The sequence below is a fragment of the Manacus vitellinus genome, unplaced genomic scaffold (assembly GCF_001715985.3).
Source record: "Manacus vitellinus isolate BGI_N305 unplaced genomic scaffold, ASM171598v3 scaffold_61_pilon, whole genome shotgun sequence".
Taxonomy (NCBI): domain Eukaryota; kingdom Metazoa; phylum Chordata; class Aves; order Passeriformes; family Pipridae; genus Manacus; species Manacus vitellinus.
In genome coordinates, this window is record NW_021940696.1 from 1,030,134 (window position 1) to 1,052,090 (window position 21,957).

A 21,957-nucleotide genomic window follows, 5' to 3' on the forward strand; every position below is an offset into this window, starting at 1 on the left:
GCAGGGTGGACCCTACACTCTCTTGTGTTAGAAAGCAGCTCCCCACCATCCCCCTTTCGAGCCCTTGGAGGTGTCACGCTGGCGCAGGGTGAACCGTCTTGTCCCTGCCACCTCGTGCTGCGGCGCTGGACCGACTTTGGGGGGTCCCCACTGCCCTTCATGTCCTGCCTGTCCCCTCTCCACGGGCTGTCCTGTCCTCCTGTCCCCCTGCTCCCCTCATCCAGCGGGATGCTTTGCTGCGGCCGAGTTTGAGCTTCTCCTCGAGGTGCCGACAGCATTTCGGGTGCTCGTTCCTCCGCCACTCACCCTTTGGGCACGTCCCCCAGCCATCCCAAAAAACCCTCGCTGCTCCGGGGAGTGTGGCACAACCAGCGGTGCCAAGAGGTGCCGAGGAGCCTCCGCACCCCGCAGGGCCGCTCTGCCCCCTCCAGAGCCCCATCCCGCGCCCCAGGCTCCCATCCATCCCGTACCTGTCGGAGGGCTGTGTCGGCCAGCGCCCGCTTCCCGCCCCGGGGGCAGTTCTGGATGTAGCAGGCGGAGGACAAGGCGAGGAGGCAGAGGAAGGAGAGGGGCAGCGAAGGCTCTGCCATGGTGGAGGGTGCCCGGGGCTGTGCCACTCGCGCTGTGTCTGGCCCCGTGCTGGGAGAGCTCCTTTTATGCTGCCATCGCTCCTTCCCAGGGGAGGAGGAGGAGGAAGAAGAGGGATGGGTTGTTGGTTTTTTTTTTTGTTGTGTTTTTCTCTCTTTTTTTTTTTCCTTTCACAAAATCGCATCCAAGAGAATCTGTAATTGAGATGATTCAGTGCAGCAGCTCTCGGGGCTGGTGAATTCCACCCGTTGTTGCTCCGAGGGGCACATGCCAGCTCTGGGATAGCTGCTGGCCCTGGGATGGGCAGTCCTTGGGAAGGGGACCTGGATGAGGGGGTGCAGGTTTAGGGAGAGATGCTCCTTCAGAAGATGCCTGTCCGGGGAGGGATGCGAATTTAGGAGATGCTGCCTGGGGAGGGATGTTGTTTTGGGAACAGATGTTCATTCAGGAGATGTGGGTTTGGGAAAGATGCGGATTTTAGGAGGGATGCAAGTTTGGGAGTGATGGTGGTTTGAAGGGATGCAGATTTTGGGAGGGATGGTGGTTTCAGAGGGATGCTGGCCTGGGAGTGATGCTGGTTTGGGGAGGGATGAAGGTTTGGCAGGGATAGTGGCCTGGGAGTAATGCTGGTTTGGGGAGGGATTAGAGTCTGGAAGGTGCTGGTTTACAGGGAGTTGTTTGTTTTGAGGATGCTGGTCTGGAAGCAGTGCTGGTTTGGAGGGATGCAGATTTTGGGAGGGGTTCTTCTAGTCTTGGAGGGATGCTGGTCTGGGAGTGATGCTGGTTTGGGAAGGGATGTTATTAAAAAAAAAGGTCTGAAGGGATGCTGGTTGGGGGAAGGTTGTTTGTTTGGAGGATGCTGGTTTGGGGAGGGATCCTGCTTTGGAGGATGCTGGTTTAGGGAGGGATGTTGATTTGAAGGATGCTGCTTTGGGAGGGATGCTGCTTTGGAAGATGCTGTTTGATTGATGCTGCTCTGGGAGGGGATGTTTGAGGGAAGAGATGGTGTCCAGGCTGGGGCAGAAACCTGGGGGGCACAAATACACCCCAAAACCCAGGGGCTGGGCTGCAGCACTGGGGTGCAGGGCAGGACCCTGCCAGAGCCAAGGGACCCATCAGTGCCACCCACTGCTCACTCTCCTCTTCCACCTCTTCTCCAAGAGACAAGGCAGGGAAGCCAGGGCTGTGGGAAACATCTGTACAGGGAAAACAGCAGCAACAACCCCCCCTCCCCTCCCCATCCACCCATGAATATTCCTGCTGGTCCCAGATCCCTTTCCCAGCAACACTGAGGGTGCCGTGAAATTCAGGAACATGAATTAATACGCAGAGGGGAATTGGGCCCTATGAGCCCCCACCTCCTCCTTTCCCCCCAAAAATGCTGGCTCATGACGATCAGGAGGGGTTTGTTTGGGGGTGCTGGGAGGGAGGGTGGGCAATGTGGGGGTGCTGCCAGCTGTGGCCCAGCCTCTGGGGTGGTTTTGTTCCCTGAGCTCAAAGGTGGGGAACTGAGGCAGAGAACCATCAAAATCAGCCTGGATGTCACTTGGGGTGGCTGAATGTGCATTCCCCCCCCCCCCCATTAGTGTCCCTCATTTTCTTCCCCTCGTTAACATTCCTTTTCTGCTGGATCAACACCCTGGAGTAGCTCAGCCCTGATGGGAGCAAGGAGGACTGGTGTACCCTGGGTGGGGAGGGGGCTGCTCTGCTCCAGCATCCCAAAGGAAACTGTGACTCTGCTGTCACCTGGAAAACCAGAACACTTTAAAAAGCTCCATAGGAACCAGGGAGGGGTCCTGGAGGGGACTGGAGCCCAGAGCATCGCTTTGCCCCCAAAGGGAAACTGAGGCACAGAGGGGGAAGCCTTTTATTTGGCAGTTCTGGGGGGCCCAGCCTGCTCCCAGCTCCTGTGATTCTGGAGCATGGATCAACCCCGGGGGCTGGCAGTCCTGGTTTTTGGGGCTTTTTGCTGGGTAACATGAGGGTGATCTCCCCCCCTCCAGGGGCACGAAGGCGATGCAGCCCCTGACTCAGTTCTCCCCGGGACCAAGGGAGCGGCGAGTTCCCAAATTTGCCCCGTGACGCCGAACCACCCACGTGGCGCGGCCGTGGGGGATTTAATGACCCGTGTTATTATAACACCAGCCATGCTTCCCCATCCAAATCCATCCCTTCACAGCGGGAGCCCAAACCCACTTACGTTGCAGGGCCGAGGAGGACGCAAAAGCCCTCGGCTGGGAAAACTTTTCTTTAAAAGAACCCCAAATGTCAGCTCTAAATTGGGTGTTCCGCGCTCCTGCTCCGTCTCTTCATTACTGTATCGTAAAATTACATTAAGCCGGGAATGATCTGCATCCAAATGACTCTGTGTCTGGAATGATAACGCAGGAATATGAGATTAAAATGTAATTATGCTCTTTAAAGTCAAGGAAGGTTAATAAAATGTTTTTCCAAGTTGCAGAGGCTCCGCAGCCGCCACACGGAATCACTTACGGGAATCAAGGGGAGGGCGAGGAGGGAACGGGGAGGAAAAAATGGGTGGAAAACATGAAAATGGGGGTTTGGGGGAGGAAATATTGGGGTCACATGAGGTGAGACATGGGATAAGTGATCTCAGGGTCATGGGTTTCACAGGGCTGGGCAGAGCCAGCTGGGAATATCCTTGCTGGGCTCTGATGTTCCCTGGTACCTGGGATGATGCTGGACCCCCATCCCACATCCTGCTCCCAGTCAACACTTTGGGGCTACTCAAAGTCGTGCCCCAAATCCTCCAGGCCCCAAAGCAGGCCCAGGGTCCCTTCTCTGTGTCTCCAGCACTGGATTTGCTCTGCCATATCCCTGCTCTTCCCCAGGCTCTTCCCAGGGCCCCAGAGGATCTCCCTTCATTAGCGCTGATCTCCTAACGACGTGTGCCATGGCATTCGTTGGCACAGTTAGTGGCTGCCATCCTTTTCCCAGAGCCCCTTGGGAGTAAGGGAAGCCCCAAAGGCCTGACACGGGATGGAGAGGGAGCAGCACCCTCAAATCCACTCCCCTGCTCAGCCAAAACACAGCCCCAGCTCTTGTAGAGACCAGCAGAGGGGCTGGGGTTGCTGGAGGGGCTCAGCCATGGAGCTTATGGAATCAGTAAGGTTGGAAAAGCTCACTAAGATCATCCAGTCTAACTGTTCCCCCAGCACTGCCAAGGCCACCACTAACCCATGTCCCCCAAGTGCCACATCCACACAGCTTTTGAATCCCTCCAGGGATGGGGACTCCAACACTGCCCTGGGCAGCTGTGCCAGGGCTGGACAACCCTTTCCATGAAGAAATTTTCCCCAATATCCAACCTAAACCTCCCCTGGCACAACTTGAGGCAATTTCCTCTTTTCCTCAAAATATAAAAAAAATAGCAACAACACTGGGCGTCCTGTTCTAATACCTGACCACCCTTTCCACAAAGGAATTTTCCTGAATATCCAGTCTAAGTCTCCCCCATCCACCATTAACAGTGAGAGGTTCCTTAGCTCTGATGACTCCAACAAAGTCTGTGTGAGCCCCTCCAGAGGCTGGAGAAGGGATGGAGGTCACAGTGCTTGGCTGCAGCACATAGAGCTCCAAGTGCCAAAGTTTAACCAGGATAAACTAGAGTGACAACATTTAATCAGGATAAATTAGAGAGTGTTGGGAAAAGGGATGAATTTCGCCTGTTTGTGCATTTTCCTGCCTTTGCCATGGATGCAGCAGGGAAGGAGAAACTTCCTGAACACATCACTGATGCACTGGGAATATGGAGCAGGTGAGGCTGGCAAGGGAGAACTCCCTTCTCCTGCCTGGGAGGACTAATGATCCTCAAATGGATCTGTCATGAACGTGTCACTGTCACCCCATGGCTGGGGACTGGTGGAGAGGGGGGTCCTGCACCTCCTGCCTTTTTCATGTTCAAGGATAAAGATGCTCCTTTGCTCCCAGGACAGTGGGAAAACAGCTTTGATGCTCCTTTAAAGGAAGTCAAGCTTGGTTGGGGTGCTGCCTTGCTGCCCTTTCCCTCCAAATCCATCCCACTGGGATATGGATGTCACATGAGAAGGTCACATGAGACCAACAAGGGATGGATTTATCCGAAAAATGCTCAGAGAGCATTAGAGGAAATGGCTCAAGCCTCAATCCAAGGCCATTCCCCTCCTCCTGGGGAGAAGACAGGCTTGGTGCCGGGAATAAATTTGCTGGTGGTGTCTGTGTGGGAGCTGAAGAGGGATTGCTGTGGGTCCTGGAATACCCATGGGAATTCCTGGCTCTGTGTCACCCACCACCCAGCCCATTGCCTCGGGGTGCAGAAGGTCCCTGCTGCCCACAGGGGTTTCAGTGCCCCGGGTCAGGGGGCCTCACACCCAGCTGGGACACCGGGTCCTTCAGCGAGCTCCAAGATGTGGGCACAGAGGGAAACTCACCCCTGGATCCTCAGCAAGAAGGGACACAGTAGGTTAAACGTGCTGCAAAGGGTCCTATAGGGTTAAGAGGAGGAGAAATTGGGGGATGAAGGCTCTGGGAAACCTGATATGAGGTGGAAATGAGCCCTTCTCTGAGCAGAAGAGGGACCTGATGTCCCAACACCACTGTCCCTTCCAAACTCTGCTCCTTGCTCGCTCCCTGTCCCTCCCTCCCTCTCCTCCAGAACTGAGGGAACCTGGAGATAACTCAGGAGATGGCTCCTGCCTGGATCACTGCCCAGCAGGATATCACAAGGAACTTTTGGCCAGTGGAGATACTTGTCTGAGCCAGTGGCTTTGGGTTTTGTTGGAAGCATCCAGAGGCTTTGTTAACGCTGGAGAAGGTGACAGCTGTGTGGATTGTGAGCTCCTGCAGCAGCCACCCTCCTCCCTTCCCTGGAGATCCATGTGGAGGGGGAGGTGTGAGAGCTGAATCACCCCTGAATGGCTCACTGCAAACACGACAACACCACTGCATCAAGTCGATTTTGTTGCCTCTGAATTGTGGGATTTTTTGGAAGTTTTTGCCTGTTCTCTAAGAGTTTCTTATTTAAGGATGCGGGATTTTCTATTTTTGCTCCTAGTGGAGACAGGCCATAAACTCCTGCTGACGCAGACAGGGAGCAGGATCCGTGTGGTGCCGGGACAACGCCGTGTTCCAGTGGAAGAGCAGCTCCTTCCTGTGTCAGGAACACCACAAGTTGCTGAGGTGTTTTTTGAGAGTGACTAAAGGTGTGACAAAGGTGAGTTGAGTCAGCTGGAGGCTCTTTATGGCCCAGAACATCAACCAGGATATAGGAATTACCAATTAAGTGCCAACAACAGAGGGTTATGAAGGTGACAAACACCCTGCTGTCACCAGACCCCCCGGCACATCCAGGATGGAACATATCCCAGCCATTTTCCTTCTGCCTTTTCTCTGAGCAGCTCTTTGAAGCCCAGACCCCCAGGGGTGCAGGTGTCTGAGTCTCAACCCTGTGATCCATGAGGCTGCTGCCACAACCTCTCTCAACCCCCTAGGTCTGTGTGTTGATTGAGCTTTTTCCAGCCCATTTGTTCCTGCTCCACACAGAGATTTCACTGCACAGAGATTCCCTCCACGACATCATTAAGCCTCACAATGAGACCAATTAGGAGCCAGAAAGAGAAACCTGACTTTAAACATTTTATTAAGGCTTAAATGTCTATCAGCCAGCCTGGAGCTGGTCTGGTCACACGACATAAACCGAGAGGGACGTCGGGTGGGATGGGATGGCTTTTCTACAAGAGTTGGTGTGAGCAGGGGTGAGATCACTGCCAGTTCCTCATACCTTAACCAGGGCCTCTTACCGCTGGATTCTGGGATGGAGGAGGATTCCAGGATGAAGGATGTGCTCTGGGAGGAGAAAGTGAGGTGGGGAGGGAGGAGGGGGGGAAGTCAAGGAGCTTCTGTGTGTTGTCACTCACAAGGACTTTTCCTGCTCCACAACCGAAGGGGGCTGCTCGTCAGAGGTGTGGTCTGAGCTCCCGGGGAAGCTGCACTCGCGGTCCGAAAGGCACCTAAAGCTAAACCACTGAGCCACGGGGAGGTGGTGGGAGGGCGGGTGGAGATCAGTCCTGTATAAATACACGTTCCTTGATAAAGAAGCTATGGCTTTTGTTATCCTCCGGCGCGGTGCTCTAACCCCCCACCCCCCGCCCCGCTACTCCGCAAGCACAACACCGAGTCCTCTCCGCTCTCCGGCTCCTCCTGCGGGCCGCTGATGCTCGGGCGGATCCACGGGGAACGGCACCAGCTTCTCGCCCTCGTCCTCCCGGCAGCCCGGGGGTCAGAAGTGAACCCTCCTGACGTCCTGGGTGGCTGCCGACCTCTTGCAGCTCCCGCACTGGATGGGGGACGGCGCCTTCTGCCGCTCGGCCAGGCAGGGCCGGCACACGAGGTGCCCGCAGGGCAGCTGGTAAATGGGCTCCGGTTTGAAGTAGGAGGAAAAGGTTTTGCCGCAGGAAGAGCATCCCTGGGTCTGGCTGCTCCTGCCGTGCTCTGCAAATCACAGGATCACAGGATTGTGATTCGGGCTGGAAGAGACCTCTGGGATCATCGAGTCCACCCTGTGACTGATCCCCGCCTCACCACCCAGCCCAGAGCACTGAGTGCCACCTCCAGGCTTCCCTGAAACACCTCCAGGGATGGGGACTCCACTACCTCTCCAGGCAGCCTGTTCCAACATCTAATCACCCTTCCTAATGTCCAACTTAAACCTCGCCTGGTGCAGCTTAAGTCTATAAAGAAAAGGGGACAGGAGCAGTGGATCTGCTGGGGGGTGATATGTCCAGGCTGGGCCACTCCTCTGTACCCAATCCTGCCCAAGAGCCAAGGGCCCCAATTCCTGCAGACACGGGGCACTCATGGCTCAGGACTGTGCCTCTTTCCTCTGCCACTGCCCTAAGGAAAGGGAATGGTCCAGCTTCCAGGGCAGGCTGTGCTCAGGGAAGGCTGGATCACGTCAGCACTTGCACCGTCAGGCTTTTAATTGAGGACAGATGACTGTAAGAAAGGGCTTTTCACTTTTACTGAGACTTAACTCATCCTCCCTCCTGCTTTTCCGACATGGATTAAAAGCAGCGATTCCCAGTTGGAATGCTTTAGGTATCACTTTGCATTCCTGTCACACACGACCCATCCAGGTCTACTCAGTCAGCTCTTAAACAGCAGCGATCTTAGAGGGGACACGAAAATGCTTAATGACTGAATGTCACTGTGGAACAGCAAAACCTGTTGGGGGAGGGAGGGGGAGAGGGAGAGAGACAGACAGACAGACAGACAGCCCTGGTCCTTCCATGGGGTCAGCTGGTCCTTCTGAACCTCCTTCTTGGCAGAGCCTCACAGAGGGGAAGGGAAGCCAGCACTGGATGTAAGCCTGGGGAGGGACATCTGAAGGTTCAGTGTTTCCCTGAGTCCCAAAGAGGTAATTTGGGGAATGCACACACAGCTGGATGAGCGTGTCCAGGCAGCAAGTGGGAAGAAGACAGCGAGGCCTGGGCAGCCTGGCTTTCATATACTCAATCCTGATGGGATTCTGGGCACACACGTGGCTGGTTGGCCTGTGACGTTGCTGCTGGGACCTGGTCCTGTTAAGGGTCAGGAAGCCTGGTCCTGTTAAGGGTCAGGGATTTCGAAGAATCATGGAATGGTTTGGGTTGGAAGGGACCTCAAAGATCATCCAGTTCCACCCCCTGCCCTGGGCAGGGACACCTTCCACTAGCTCAGGTTGTTCCAAGCCCTGTCCAACCTGGTCTTGGACAGTTCCAGGGATAGAGGGGCAGCCACAGCTTCTCTGGGCAACCTCACCACCCTCACAACCAAGAATTCCTTCCTTATATCCAATCTAAACCTACCCTTTTAGTTTAAAAACATTCCTCCTTTGTCCTATCACTATCTGCCTGTGTAAAAAGCTGCTGTTCCCCTTTTTCACAAGCCCTCTTTAAGCACTGAAAGGCCACACCATTTGCTGGATTTACACCTCTCCAGTGGCATCTCCAACCAGACTCATTCCCCATCCACGTGACAGCTCCCAGCTTGCTCCATGCAGCTCTCAGGCAACATTTAAACCACTCAGCCCAAACTGCAGAGCTCTGGGAACAGCCTGTACTAACCTGGAGCAGGCTGGGCTGAGCACTGTGTCCCAGCACAACACATCCTGGATCACCCCTGGGCAGCACAGACATGGGACAGCCAAGAACATGGGAAAATCATAGGAGTCATGTCCCAGCCTGCTCTGACTCTGGGCATGGACAACAACATACACTTTCTAGGGGTCAGCAAGGTGGGAGAACAAACCATTGCACTGCTGAGATATTAGCTGAGTTAAGGATTGTGAAGTAAAGCCTGCTGGGAGACAATGTAATATTTCTGTACTGAATAGGTAATATTTTGGGGTCTGAAGAAGCACACCTCCCAGAGGTGATCCAGAGGCACTTGCTGCTTACCAAGGACTGTGCCCACGCTCCAGGAGCTGCTGCAGCCTCCCTCACTTGGCTGCTGCTGGCTCTTCATCAGCTTGGCCGTGAAAGAGGGCATGGAGCTGAGGGCCGAGGTCAGGGCAGTGTCCAAGCTCTCCGACAGCTTCTGCTCGTGGGACACCAGATCTGCAAAGAGGAGCACAAAGACCAGCTCTGCAAAGAGCAGCACAAGGACCAAAGACGTGCTCTGCAAAGAGATCAAGTAGTGGGAGTTGGGAAAAAAAAAGGTGCCATGGAAATGCTGCTTTGGCTCTGAACCTTTGGGACAACACTCGGGTTTTTAGAAGCCCTGCCACTTGTTTTCTTGAGAGGTGTCTTTTTCCCACCCAGGCGCCTGGATAAGGATGGACTGTCTCATCTCCTTTGGGTCCTAAAGGTGAAAAACCCTATGGATTACAACCAGACATTCCTGTGGTGTCCCAGTGCCAACTTATGCAGAATCAGAGAATCCTTTGGGTTGGAGAAGCCCTCCAAACCCATCATGTCTAAATGTTCCTCCAGCTCTGCCAAGCCCACCACTAAACTATATTGTCAAGTGCCACATCCACATGGCTTTTAAATCCCTCCAGGCATGGGGACTCCACCACTGCCCTGGGCAGCTGTGCCAGGGCTGGACAGCCCTTTCAGTGAAGAAATTTTCCCCAATATCAAACCTAAATCTCCCCTGGCACAATGTGAGGCCGTTTCCTCTTGTCCTGTCACTTATTACCTGAGGGAAGAACCAAACTCCCACCTGGCTCCACCCTCCTGTCAGGAGTTGTAGGCATCTGCAGGTCTAAAAAAGGGCAAAACCCCAAATAACCCAGACATTTGTTTTTCCCTGAAGCCCCAGGCCCTCCATCAGCCCTCTCCCTGAGGATCCCAGCCCAGTGCTCCCAACCTTGCTCCGTGCAGCTCACAGAGAACGTTTAAACCACTGATAAAATCTGTGGGGCTTGTTTTTTCCCCTCTGTCCCAGCTGTGATCTCAAGGCCCAGGGCTGGACCCTCCCTGCAGTGCCTCGTCCTGTGCAATTCTGACAGCACAGTTAATTAAGGCTCAGCATTGGGAGAATGTTGCCTGCATCACTAATTCTGTTAATCCATCACCTCCCAGAGGAACACCTCGGAATTAGTGCTGCACATTTGCCCCAGCAATCAAGGCTGATGACACACTGAAGCACAGCTCCCTGGGCTGTGCTTTTATTTATGTACTGTCACAGCTCCCCCAGGAGCTCCAGGACCCCCAGGGCAGGCCCTGCTCCTGTGGGGCTTGGGCACACCCCTGCAACCAAAATAACTCATGATTCCTCCTAAACCAGGGAATCAACTCCAGACTGAGGGATCAGAGCAGAAATGTGCAGTCTGACTCCTCCCTGCCCTTTCCAGGACCACCAAACAACAAGTATTTTCAACCAAGGAATTTGTTTAAAATCAAACCACTGCCTGAGCTTTTCCCTCAAAACACTTTTTTTTGGCAATTTGGGAGAAAGGTGAAGGCAGTGGAAGGACCCAGCAGCCAGAAGCTCTGGGCCACCTTTTGAGATGTTTTAGACCACTATGTTAGAGAATACAAGAGGACTGGACTTACCTGCCTGGAGATCACACAATGTGTGACCACAAGACACCCACATATTTGTATTTACACCTCCTGCTCAGCCCAGAGCCTCACAGGAACAGCTGCTCCCTTCAACCTCACCTAAATGTGAGCTGCTAAAGCCATTTCTTTTCCCACTTCCCAGCTTAAGTTCCCCTTCCTCCTCCAGCAGGATCATTACCCCAAGCAGGAACTCAGTTTAATGACACCAGAGAAGATTAAGCTTTGCTGTGTGCAGCAGTTAGAGCCATGTAACAGCTGCACAGCAACTCCAACACAGGAATTCCTGTGACAAGGCAAAATGGATCACAGAATTATGGAATTGCTAAGCTTGGAAAAGCCCTCTGAGATCACCGAGTCCACCCACCCCCCCCAGAGCTATCAAGGCCACCACTAATCCACGTCCCAAAGTGCCACGTCCACATGGTTTTTGAATCCCTCCAGGGATGGGGACTCCACCACTGCCCTGGGCAGCTGTGCCAGGGCTGGACAACCCTTTCCATGAAGAAATTTTCCCAAATATCCAACCTAAACCTCCCCTGGTGCAACTTGAGGTTGTTATCTGGGAGACCAACCCCTCCCCAGGCTCCACCCTCCTGTCAGGGAGTTACTGAGAGCAACAAGGTCCCCCCTGAGCCTCCTTTTCTCCAGACTGGAGAATGTTTTGTATTCCCAGCAGTGCTGCTACCAAATCACTGAGAAAAGCATGGATAAAAGGAAACCAGTCCCCCCCTTCCTTCTGCTGTAGCCACAAGGGACACCCCTTGTCTAATTTAGTCCCTACCCGGTTTTCTGCTTTAACCACCTGCAAGCCCTGTGCAAGTCTCTCCCAGCCTGGGCTGTCCCTCCTCCCTGCTCTGGAGGCAGCACTGCCTGCAATTCCCTTGCTGTGGTTGGTTCCAAGTGCATCCCACTCCTGCTTTCCTCCCCAGCTCCCTCCTCAGGATAAGATCCGCACAGCCAGGACCCCCTGTGCCATCACCCCCAGACACTTCTCTTCCTGTTTTTGCAGGACATAATAAATCACCCTGGATAAGGAAACTTCCAACCAGCACAGTGAGGAAAATGCTGCCTCCACATGGACGGGGAGGAGGAGAAAGGAAATCCAAACTAAAAGGAAAAGGTGGTGACCTGAGCAAACAAGGGGGCTGTGAAACAGACTGGACAGGTAACATGAGAGGTGAATGAAATGACCCATCAACAGGCTGGAAGCTTCCTAGAGGTGGGATGGGAATCCATGCTGGAGCAAATCTCCTGATTTGAAAACCCAACCTCAGGCTGTCACAACACTGAAGAAACAGAGGTGACCTCGAGGGAGCCACGATACCTGTGGAACAGTCCATCTGGGTCAGGTGGGAGTCACTGTCAGTTCTCAGTTTTTTAGCACTGTTCTCTGAGGTAGAGGAGACAAGTAAGTTTGTAGCAGAAAAATAGGGCGGCTGCAGGGAGCCCTGGTCCAGGCAGTCCATTTTCCTTTTCAGAGAAGACATGGTTACGGAAGAGGGCACGAGGGTCTCCGAGGAATGAGCCCTCCCCAGCAGGTTGGTGCCAGGGATGCTGTGCTGCAGCAGGAAGTGGTCTATCCTGGCCTTGAGGGTGGGGTGAGGTAGGGGCTGCGAGTGCTGGCTGAAGGCCACCCCGGTGAAGGGGTCGCTGGGGACCCTCCCCCAGGACGCCTCGCTGCGGTTGCACTTTTCCAAGGTGGTCTGGTCGATCACCTTCCCGGAGGGCAGGAGCATGGGGAAAGTCATGATCTCCAGGGTGATGGGGTCCAGGAATTCCTCGGGGATGTCCTGGACGACGTCCACCAGCTTGCGGAGGGTGTGCTGCTCGCTGTCGCTGGCGCTGAAGGGGACGCAGTCGCTCTCCATCGGCGTCCACAGCTCAGGCTTGAGGCCGCCAGCGTCCTGGGCCAGGAACTGGGAGGCCACCTGGAAGACGCCCTCAATCACCTCCTGTGGGCAGGACTTGGCAGGCTGTGCCCACACCTCCAGCCTCTTGATGCTTGGCAAACCACCCCCCGCCACGTGCGTGATGCAGATTTTCAGGTGCGACACGTTGCTGAGCGAGGCGGGGCCTTTGTTCCAGAGGTCCTGGGACACGGAGCCGGGGTAGGAGAAGACATTTTCCATCTGATGGAAGGGAGGCCTCGGCTTGAAGCCTCTGTGGCCGAAAGTCACTTTGCTTTGATTCTTTAGGACAGCTTTGCCCACCAGCGTGAAAGTGTCTTTGTCCGACACAGGCTGCCCGGCCAGACCTGAGAAGGGCCCCTCGGGGCTCTGCCAAGAGGTTTTGTGGCTTGAGGTAGAGGTGTAAACTTCGAGCCCAGAGAAGGTTTGGTACCCCCCAGAGGAGATGTCGATGTTAATCCTGCAGATCTCGATGTTGAAGGGAAAGGAGATGGTGACGTGGACCGGGGGTTTGATGAAGTACTCGCTGCGGAAACCGCGGTTCCTCCTGGCCAGGTCCTCGGAGATCAGGTTCTCCACTTCGTAGCCATCAGCAGAGATCTGTGTCCCAGGAGAAAACTGGGGTTAGTTTGGAGCAAGAAAATCAAAGGAAAACTAAATTCACAAGCACTTAGGTAGATTCTCAAGGTGACATCAAACAAGAGGCAACACCACACTGTGGTTTATGTGCAGCTGAGACAAGGCAGCAGATCCCTGCTCCCACCCACTCCCACCCTCCTCCAGCCACATGATCCCATCCTCGCTTCCTGCAGCCTCTGTCACCTGTTCAGCCATGGGCAGAGCTGATTTAACTGCTGGAAGAGTGGAAAATTAGGGATGGTTTGTGGTTTTGGCTGGGTCAGTGAAATAAAGCAAGTGGGAGATGGTGGCTGGGAGCAGAGATGTGTGTGAGGAGATGGGAATCTCCTCTTTCGGTCTCCTTTTCACATGAGAGTCTCCCCTTTTTCCTTATGCCAGCTTCTCCTGCTGTGTGGAAATGCACTTGGAATCAGCACAGGATCCCAGAGAAGCCTCTGGAGGTCAGCCAGCCTCTGGGACCAACCCAAATCAGGCTGGATCTCCAGTCTCCCAGAACATCCAATCCCACCTTCTGCTTTGCTCCTGGGCAGGCTGGCTCCACCCATTCCCTTTCCTGGAAGCTCTGGGGTCTAAGAAAACTGCAGCACTTGCTAAATAAACAAATAAAAGCAAGGGATATCTATTTATTCCACCTGTTTGATAAGGGCTTGATCATGACAATGACACCTAACCTCCATGGCTTGGCTGGGTCTCTCCACACACCACCTGCAGGGATGGTCACACCTCTACTGCTGCAAAACCAGCACAGTGTTTACAAATCCAAGGCTGTCTTGGATTTTGGGGAGAGGTGCTGTGGAGATTTACAGTTAAAAAATAGCTCTGAGTTAAAACTGAGGGTTTTTTTAAGGGATTCTGACGTGCTGAGGGAAAACAGAAGTACTTGGAAAGTAACTTCAGCAAATGCTGTCAAGGGCTGTGTGTTCCACTGGACAAAGGGAAAGCTGGAATACTGCAGGGAAAAAGGGATCTCAGGTCAAAGAACACACACCTGATAGCACATAACACCATCTGGTTATGAGATCCTGCAAAATTAGGGCTTTCCCCTCCAACAGTTATTGGGTGCCACATGAGAGCAGTGATGTTAGTTATCCCAGAGGAACAGAGAACCCTCCCCAGCCCCAACCAGTCACTTCCATCTAATCCCTCCACCCCTCCAGTTCCCTAAAAACCCCCACATCACTATTTTACCTTGTTGCAGTGAATTCTTGGCTTGAACTGTGGGAGACAGACGTTTATGACCATCTTGGCAGCTGGAAAGGGGTCACTTTCTGAGCATCAGATTCAGCTTGTAAAAAAAAAATAAATTAGAAATAAAGGCAGTGAATATCCATGAACAGTGAAACATGGTTAGGAGCCTGGATGAGCTTGGGAATTCCTAAAATGCAGTTCAGATCTGATTCCAGGAAGTTAAGCCAATATAGACCCAAAGATTGTGGTGGACAGAGGGGATTGAAAAAAAAAAAATCACATTAATATTGATTGGTGAACCCCTGGAGAAACATCAGAGAAAAAAAGGCTATTTTAACTAAAAAATATGGACAGACCAGCAATTGGATGTGAAAATTTATCAGAGATGCAGGAGGTTTTGTAGATGCAACAAAGCACCAGCACAGCACAAGAGCCTGCCACAGGAGCTGGTGGGAGCCAAGATTAACCACAAATATTAATAACCAGTGTTAAATACCTCCAGAAGAGCAGAAGGGCATTGAATAGCTCTGAGGGAGATGTCTGGGTTCTGAACACCAGCAGCTGATTCTTCTGCCAATGTTCATTAAAGAAACTCGAGCGAACACACCTTGTTTTCCATTGGAAAAGAAAATGTGGCTGGAGTTGGCTCTATCTGATCCCTTTTAAGAATGAAATTATGTGTGAGGTAAGAGCTTTAACCTCACATTAACCCCAATTTTAACATGTCACTGCCTTGGGCAGCCCTGCAGATCAGGAACTCGCTGCCTCCTCCAGGAACAAGCATCTCTTTAATGATTTTCAGCCAAAGTTGTTAGTTCAGCCCAAATGAAATCAGCCTTCTGGGGGCACCTCGGTGCTGCCAGGGAAAGGCAGAGTTAATGAGCTGCATCTGAGAGGAGAGAGGTGGAATCCCAGGCACAAATCCCACATATAAAACCCAACACAACATGGAATCTGAGCCAGGTTACAATGCCAGTGCTTGACCAAAGCAGTGTGACCCCACCAAAGAGGTGTAACAGGGCAGGTGAGCAGCCCTTCCATCCCAATATTTGGTCTGGCAGCCATCAGGAGCAATTCCTGCTCCTCACCAGGGAACACAGGTCCAGGACAAGCACAAACCAACTCTCCTCCAGTACTACTTTCTGAGTCTGAGAGGCTGCCAGTGGGGAACTGGTCAAACAGGCTTTTAAACTGGTTTGACTTTTGGGCATCCACATCTTAGAGGAGAAATCTGAGGGTTTAACTACAAGTTCTGCCTCAAAACTGCCCCTTCTGGTTCATTTTGAGCCAAACTGAATTTACCAAGTGGTAAATTCACTCAGCCCTCAGCACTGGTGGTGTGAAAAATGGCAACTCAACTCTCTTTGCTCCCTTCCTTGGGAAGACTCAAGATTCTCCCTCTGTTCTCTCTCTCTCTCTCTCCTCACATCTCTTTCCTGGGCTGAAGACTTCTCCTGTGGCATATGGATAATTCAGGTATGTTTTACAGGATTTTTTTCCTACCCGTTTGTGACCCTGACAGACTTAAACAACTCTGGTTATTTTCACAGGTTCAACACCTCAGTAAGGAAAGGGATTATTCTCCATGTCTGAGTCACTGCTCTCCCTCCTACTGAAAAGTTATGCTACAGACTTCATGGCAAAAATTGGTCACCAAGTTGCTTTCACCCATGGCTGTGTTTTTTTTCCTCTCTCTTGAGTGTGAACCTTCTCTAAGGTGAACAAAGATCCTTCACTGAAGCAGTGAAATCTAGACCTGAAGGACTGTGATTTCTACTTCTCCGTGCCAGCAAAATCCTCTGTGGTCTTGGATAAGGAATTTCAAATCAGGCTGTCTGGAGCTCATCACAATGTGCTTCCTGGTGTCCTACGTACGACTATGGAGCTGCTGCCATAAGGAATGTGCATGGTGGACACCAAACTAAAGCCCTTGGAGGATGAAATTAATGTCTCAGGGTCTGAGCACCCCAATCTTCTGAGCACTCAGCACCCACACTCTGTCCTGCTAAAGGAGAAACCCAGGCTGTGCCCTCCAGCCCGAGCTTGATGGCAATGGGAACAGTGAGGAAATGAGTGTGTTCCTGGCACCCAGTTCAGCTTCATCACTAAATATTCTCTCCCAAATATCACTGTTCCTGCTCTCACAGAGCCACCAAATCCACCCACTTTGATCCAGGGCAGAGAAAGGAGTAACCACAGAGAGAAATGAACTGTTAGCAGGTTTTATTTGTCGTGGGAGCCTTTGAGGATCTGGGTACAAAAGGAGAGCACAGGACACACGGGTGTGAGCAGAGCAGAACTGGCCACGCAGCAGGGCCCAGAGCACCCACCAAAGACTGACCCACCGCTCAGAGACCAGTTTAACCAGTAACCAGCAGCAGGCAGGCACTGGGGAGGCTCTGAGCCAGCCCCACAGCCCCTACCCAGCCCCGCTGAGCAGCGCCGGGTCGAACACTTTGTAGTGGAGGTAGCTGAGCTTCTCGGAGCGCGAGCGCCGGAGCAGAGGGAACCATTCCCAGAAGGGCAGCTCCACCACCACGTATTCCAGGTGCCGGAGCTGCCGCCGCTTCAGGCAGTGCAGCCCCAGGAGCCGCTTGGAGCTGTAGCAGTAGTGGTTCCTGTTGGACACCTGCAGAGCCAGCCTCACCTCCCCAGGCTGAGCGAGGGATGGAGGGGCTCCAGGACAGCGCCCTGGTTTAGGCTCAGCTGGTGATTTGGCCCCTGCAGTAAGAGCTCCATCTGAGCACAGCATTCCTGCTTCATCCCCTCTCTCCTGCCTGCGAGTCCTGCCTTCATCTTCCACTTCCACGGGAGACCGGCCATGAGCTCTCCCCTTGATAAGCTGAGCCATCAAGTCATCTGTTAGACTGACTCCGATGTCTCTGAGCTTCCTGGCTGCCACACGACTCTTGAAGTTGAAGGGGATGGGATGTCCATCCGTGGCCAAACGCACCTCCAGGTCGCTGGACCTCGTGTGTGGCAGGATCATGTGGTTCTTCACGTACTCGGGGCCCCCCAGCATGCTCTCCAGGAGGGACGTGGCCTCCACGATTTCGGGCCTGACGTAGATCTCCTGCTCTGCAAAGCTCAAAGCCATCTCAGCGAACTCCTGGCAAAGCTGAGGCGGGAGGCGGTTGCCTCCATAGGTGGGGCACTCGATTTCAACGCTCTTCCCAAGGGTGAACAGGTCCTTGTTGAGCTCATATTTGCTGCCCCTTGTTTTCTGGACAAAATCCTCCCTCAAGGCATAGTCTATCAGCTCCTCTGGGAAGCGTTTGACAAAGGCCAGGCCAAGCAGAGCAGTGAGGAGATGCTCTGGAAACTTCTTAAATTCATGGAGTTTTTTATGGATCTGCTTTATGAGGCTGGAGTAGAACTCCTCCTCGTTGGGAGGTTCATAGTCCAGGCACCCAAACGACCACAGGAACTTGGCAGCGTCTTTGCTCCGGCAGTAGGACACCTTGGAAGGCAACGACGTGGCCACAGCAGCCAAAACACCCTCGTCAAAGTAGTGCAGGGATGAATAGGTAAGAGTGATGTGCATGATGCCCTGGATGTTCACTGTAGGAATCCGCTCGGGAATCACCTTCCCCAGCTCCTTCAGGAGGGGCAGGTGGTCCATGCGGGTGTAGCGGAGCATCTTGAGCACGTTCACCAGGGCGTAGGTGCTCATGTCCTCCATCTGCAGGGAGACCCTGTCCGCAATCCTCCTCATGACGTGGTCAGAGATGCCACTGACGGACTTGAAGAGCCCCAGGCAGATGGCTCCCAGCTCCTCCAGGGTGAAGGAGTCCAGGTACTTCAGGATCGCGCTCTCCACCTTCTGCGCCAAGTCCGCGGGCGACCGCCGGCCCTCCCCGATGATGTAAAGGAGCTGCACAAACTGGGGCAAGGTGAGGTCCTTCCAGTGCAGGTTGGCAAAGCTGAAGAGGATGCTGAGGTAGGAGGGCACGCTGCGCTCCAGGCAGCGCCAGCAATCCGCCACCAGCAGCAGCTGCTCCAGCTCCATGTCCCACGCCCGCCGGCAGAACTCGCCTCGCACGCGTCCAGCAGAGGGTGGGCGGGTGGGACGGCCAGGAGGACACAGGACTTTAGAACGTGGATGAGATCTGGGGTGCTGAAGAGCCTGATGGCTCGGACAGCACAGTGACACAGGGCATCAAACCTGGGCTCGGATGCCAGCCCCGCGCGTCGCTCCGCCGGCAAACGGCTCAGCCTCTGGAAATGATCCGTGATGGATCCCGGGCTGCCCTCACACGCAGCCACACTGTCCAAAATGGAGTCACCTTCCTCTGCAGGGAGGGGCTGTGCTGGCTCAGAGCTGTCACAGCTCAGGGATCTGTACTCAGGCCTCCCCTTCTGAAACACGCGCGGGTCCTCCTTGGAGTCGTGCACCTCCCACTTCTCCTTCTCTGCCTCCTCCTTGGACAGCGCTGCCAGGATGGTCTGCTGGAGGAGTGTGTTGGACCTGGACTTGGATGGGGCTCTCCTGATGGGTGGCAAAGTTCGGGAAGAGGCAGCAGGGAATGCCTGTGCAGCCTGTGCAGCGCCAGGGCTGGTGAGCGTGTCACCGAGGGCCTGGCCACTGTCCCTATCCAGGTGCTGCCGGGAGCCAGCTCTGCCTCTGGCATAGGCAGATGGATTGTACAACACTCTGTAGTCCAGGGGGTTCAGTAGCTGGATTGTAGCTGTGGATTCACTCCCAGTGTTGGCTGGTCCTGGGTTATCCTTCTCTTCCTGCTCACATTTGCTGCTCCCATGCTCGGTCTCGCGCTTGGCTGTGGTCGAAAACGCTGCCGCCCTGCTCAGCCTTGGAATTCTTCGGCACATGAGCACTGTAGCCATGGATCACAACTTTACTGGGCTCTGAACTGCTTCCAGGTACTGAAAAAAGGGCAGACGAAGAGTGAGTGGCCTCCACCTCACAGGCAGCACCTTTTAATTTATCCTTTACGCTACAGACAGTGAGGAGACGCCGGAGTTCCCCTTGGAGGGGGCAGCTGGTTCCCTATGGATCATCACCTCATGCAAAGGCACGTCAGGACAAGCACCCAGGTGACCAGAAGTTGGAGTACAAGGCACTCAGGTGTCACCTGATACTCAGCAGACACAAAACAACCTGGCACAGACTGTAAGAGTTAAGAAAAAAAATCGTTTTTTCATTTTTAAGAGACCCAAACTGCTTTGCTTTCGCTCTAAACAATGAAAACGTATTTTTGCAGTAGAGCTGCAGCTTCGAGAGGTTTTATGTGTTCAAACAGAGCATTCTGTGCTTTGGTCATCCTGGCCTGAAGCACCAACCACCACCTGAGGAGTTGTCCAAAGATCCAGGGTGCTGCGCCGCTCTTTGCCCCTGGAGACAGGACGAGGAGCAAAGTCTCTGCACAACCAGGGCACTGGGGGGAAAACTGGCCCAGAACCTGCAGATGGAGACAGGAGGAAAGAAGAAACCCCAGAGCAAAGTGGGAGAAAAGCATGGGAGAAGTAGCATGGTGAGTTGAGAACCAGAGGGAAGGAGCTTTACGCTGCAGATTTGGGATCGTTTCTCAGCTCCCTGATGAGGAAAGATGTGGGATCAGTGCAGGTAAACTCAGTTTTCAGCAGCAAAATGGGAACTTTGGGGGTAGGAGAGGTGGGGGGTGAACACTGTGGGTTTGGGTATGGGAGTGGGAGAGTCCTTCCACTAGCCCAGGTTGCTCCAACCTGGCCTTGGACACTTCCAGGGATGGGGCAGCCACGGCTCCTCTGGGCAGCCAGTGCCAGGGAAGCAGATGAGGATGTGTCCCACCCTCTGCTCCATGGACAGGGAGCTGAAAAAAACAAGTGGGGTGGAGACCAGGAGGCTCTGGAGGGCAAACAAAAATGTGGATTTGTGGAGACAACCGTGCAAGGAGACAGGCCAATGTGATTTTAAGATGATCAGTAAATATTTGTGAGCTGTTCAACAGCCCCTAAATTCCTTACTTGTACCTCGAAGCAGCCCCTGGTACAGATCAAGCTCTGCCCCACAGACCATGGGCAGCTCCGAGGCCAGGACTGTCCCCTCCCAGCAAGAGAAGCCAAATGGTGCCAAGCAGGAGAGACTCTGCCCCTTCCTGCCTTGTCTGGGGAGCAGGGGAAGGAAAAGCCTCCGCAGGGGCTGGACAGGAAAACCCAAGCCAAGGGCTGCATCTCAAAGAAAGGACTGGAAAAATGATCATTTCTGGCTCTCCTGGCTGCGAAGTCCAGCCTGGAGTGGGAACAGGTGACGGATGCTGGAGACAGGGAAAAGGAGACCCCATCACATCCCCTCCAACCTCCTCCTCCTTCCAGTACTGAATATCCTGAGCTGAAAGGGACCCAGCACCTCACAGAGCACCTGGAGGACTCTTGGAGGGGCTGGATCAGGCTCCAAAAATCATTTTAGACAAGAGGACGTTTCTCCAGCCAAGGCTTTCCCAGAGAATTCCTCTCCCTGCCTGACTTTGGGCATCTTTATCTGTTTTCCCACCAGAGGCAGGTTGTTTATCCACAAGCACTTCCATCTGCTGCGGAAGGTGATGCTCCCGGTGAAATCCAGTGCTGCTGTTCCCAGGAACACCCCCCTCCCAGCAGCAACAGCCCCACTTCAAAGCCAGGGAATCAAAGCCCCAGAGAGGGCTCCCAAGTGCTGCCAAGAATGTCCTGCATGTGTGGGGCTGTGACACATTTGGGAAACAAGGCAGAAAACAGTATTTCCCTCCTCCTTTGCTCCAAATCCAGCAAAAAAAAAGGGAAGATCCCTCACAGGGGAGCAAGGTTGGGATGGGACAAGGCAGTTCCAAGCATCCTGGAAGAACAAGGGCTGGTCCAAGTGATTATTCCATGATTTCACCCAGCCCCAGCCCCAAATCCTTGTGATATTCCCAGTTTCCACACCGTTTCTCTTCCAACTCAACCCACACCTCTCCTCAGTGTGCCTCCCTTCACCCTGAGCAACCAGAGCCTTCCTTGCTCCTCCCACTCCACATCCCAGCACAGCCAAACTCCTCCCCACCCCTGGGAAAGCCTCTCCAGGATTTTCACTTCCAAAAAGCCGTGGAGTTTTGGAGCTGGGCCCTGCAGGGCTGGGAATGCACCCTGAAAATGGAAACACCTCTGTGTGAGTGTCACACTCAGAGCTGAGTGTTGCTGGACATCTGGAAAACAACATTCCTGGAGGGATCTCACCCATCCTGGGGATAGAGGAGCATCCCAAAAAGCTGCCAGGGCTTTTGGTCCCTCTGGAACACTTTTGGCAGCACTGGAAACCACCCCCCAGAACCCACCCTGGGCTTCCCCCCACAGCCAAGGGGCAGATGGAATCTCCTGGGGATGTGTGAGGGATGAGGGGGTTATGGAATGCTGGGGGTAAAACAGCTACTTCTGGGTAACACCTGAACTGAAAACCTGTGCCTGGGATGGAGGGAGGAAGGACACAAAAGGGATTCCCCCCCCCCCATCAGTTTATGGTGTCAGAGCACAAAACGGTCACTTTTTGGGTTGTTTGTGGGTTTTCCCTCTTTTTTAAGATCACAGAATCCCAGACTGGTTTGGGATGGAAGGGGTATCAAAGATCATCCAGTCCCACC

The 21,957-nt window shown here is 53.7% G+C and overlaps 2 protein-coding genes across 3 annotated transcripts; both read right to left on the reverse strand.

The window, feature by feature from the left end:
• Nucleotides 1-2,837: 2,837 nt before the first annotated feature.
• Nucleotides 2,838-15,165, reverse strand: UBOX5 (U-box domain containing 5). 2 transcript variants are annotated; one of them, XM_018083211.1, is made up of 4 exons: nt 14,369-15,165; nt 11,959-13,141; nt 9,024-9,182; nt 2,838-2,959 (listed from the first exon to the last, which is right to left on the reverse strand). In XM_018083211.1, exons 1-4 carry the CDS (start codon nt 14,420-14,422, stop codon nt 2,922-2,924), a joined length of 1,434 nt encoding a protein of 477 aa, XP_017938700.1. In that variant the 5' UTR covers nt 14,423-15,165; the 3' UTR covers nt 2,838-2,921. The 2 variants fall into 2 exon arrangements, with proteins under 2 accessions (XP_017938700.1, XP_008932869.2); XM_008934621.2 differs by lacking the exon at nt 2,838-2,959 and adding an exon at nt 6,223-7,077.
• Nucleotides 15,166-16,574: 1,409 nt separating this feature from the next.
• Nucleotides 16,575-19,416, reverse strand: FASTKD5 (FAST kinase domains 5). The gene is given in 2 exon segments (XM_018083214.2): nt 16,575-18,403; nt 18,406-19,416. Coding segments are annotated over 2 exon segments (2,424 nt in total). The 5' UTR covers nt 19,214-19,416; the 3' UTR covers nt 16,575-16,787.
• Nucleotides 19,417-21,957: the final 2,541 nt, after the last annotated feature.

Coding starts and splice junctions, on each gene's coding strand:
- UBOX5 (XM_008934621.2), bottom strand. CDS start 14,422: ATGGTCATAAACGTCTGTCTCCCACAGTTCAAGCCAAGAATTCACTGC. Junction 13,142..14,368: donor CAAGAATTCACTGCAACAAG/GTAAAATAGTGA, acceptor CCTGGGACACAG/ATCTCTGCTGATGGCTACGA. Junction 7,078..9,023: donor GAGCGTGGGCACAGTCCTTG/GTAAGCAGCAAG, acceptor TGTGATTTGCAG/AGCACGGCAGGAGCAGCCAG.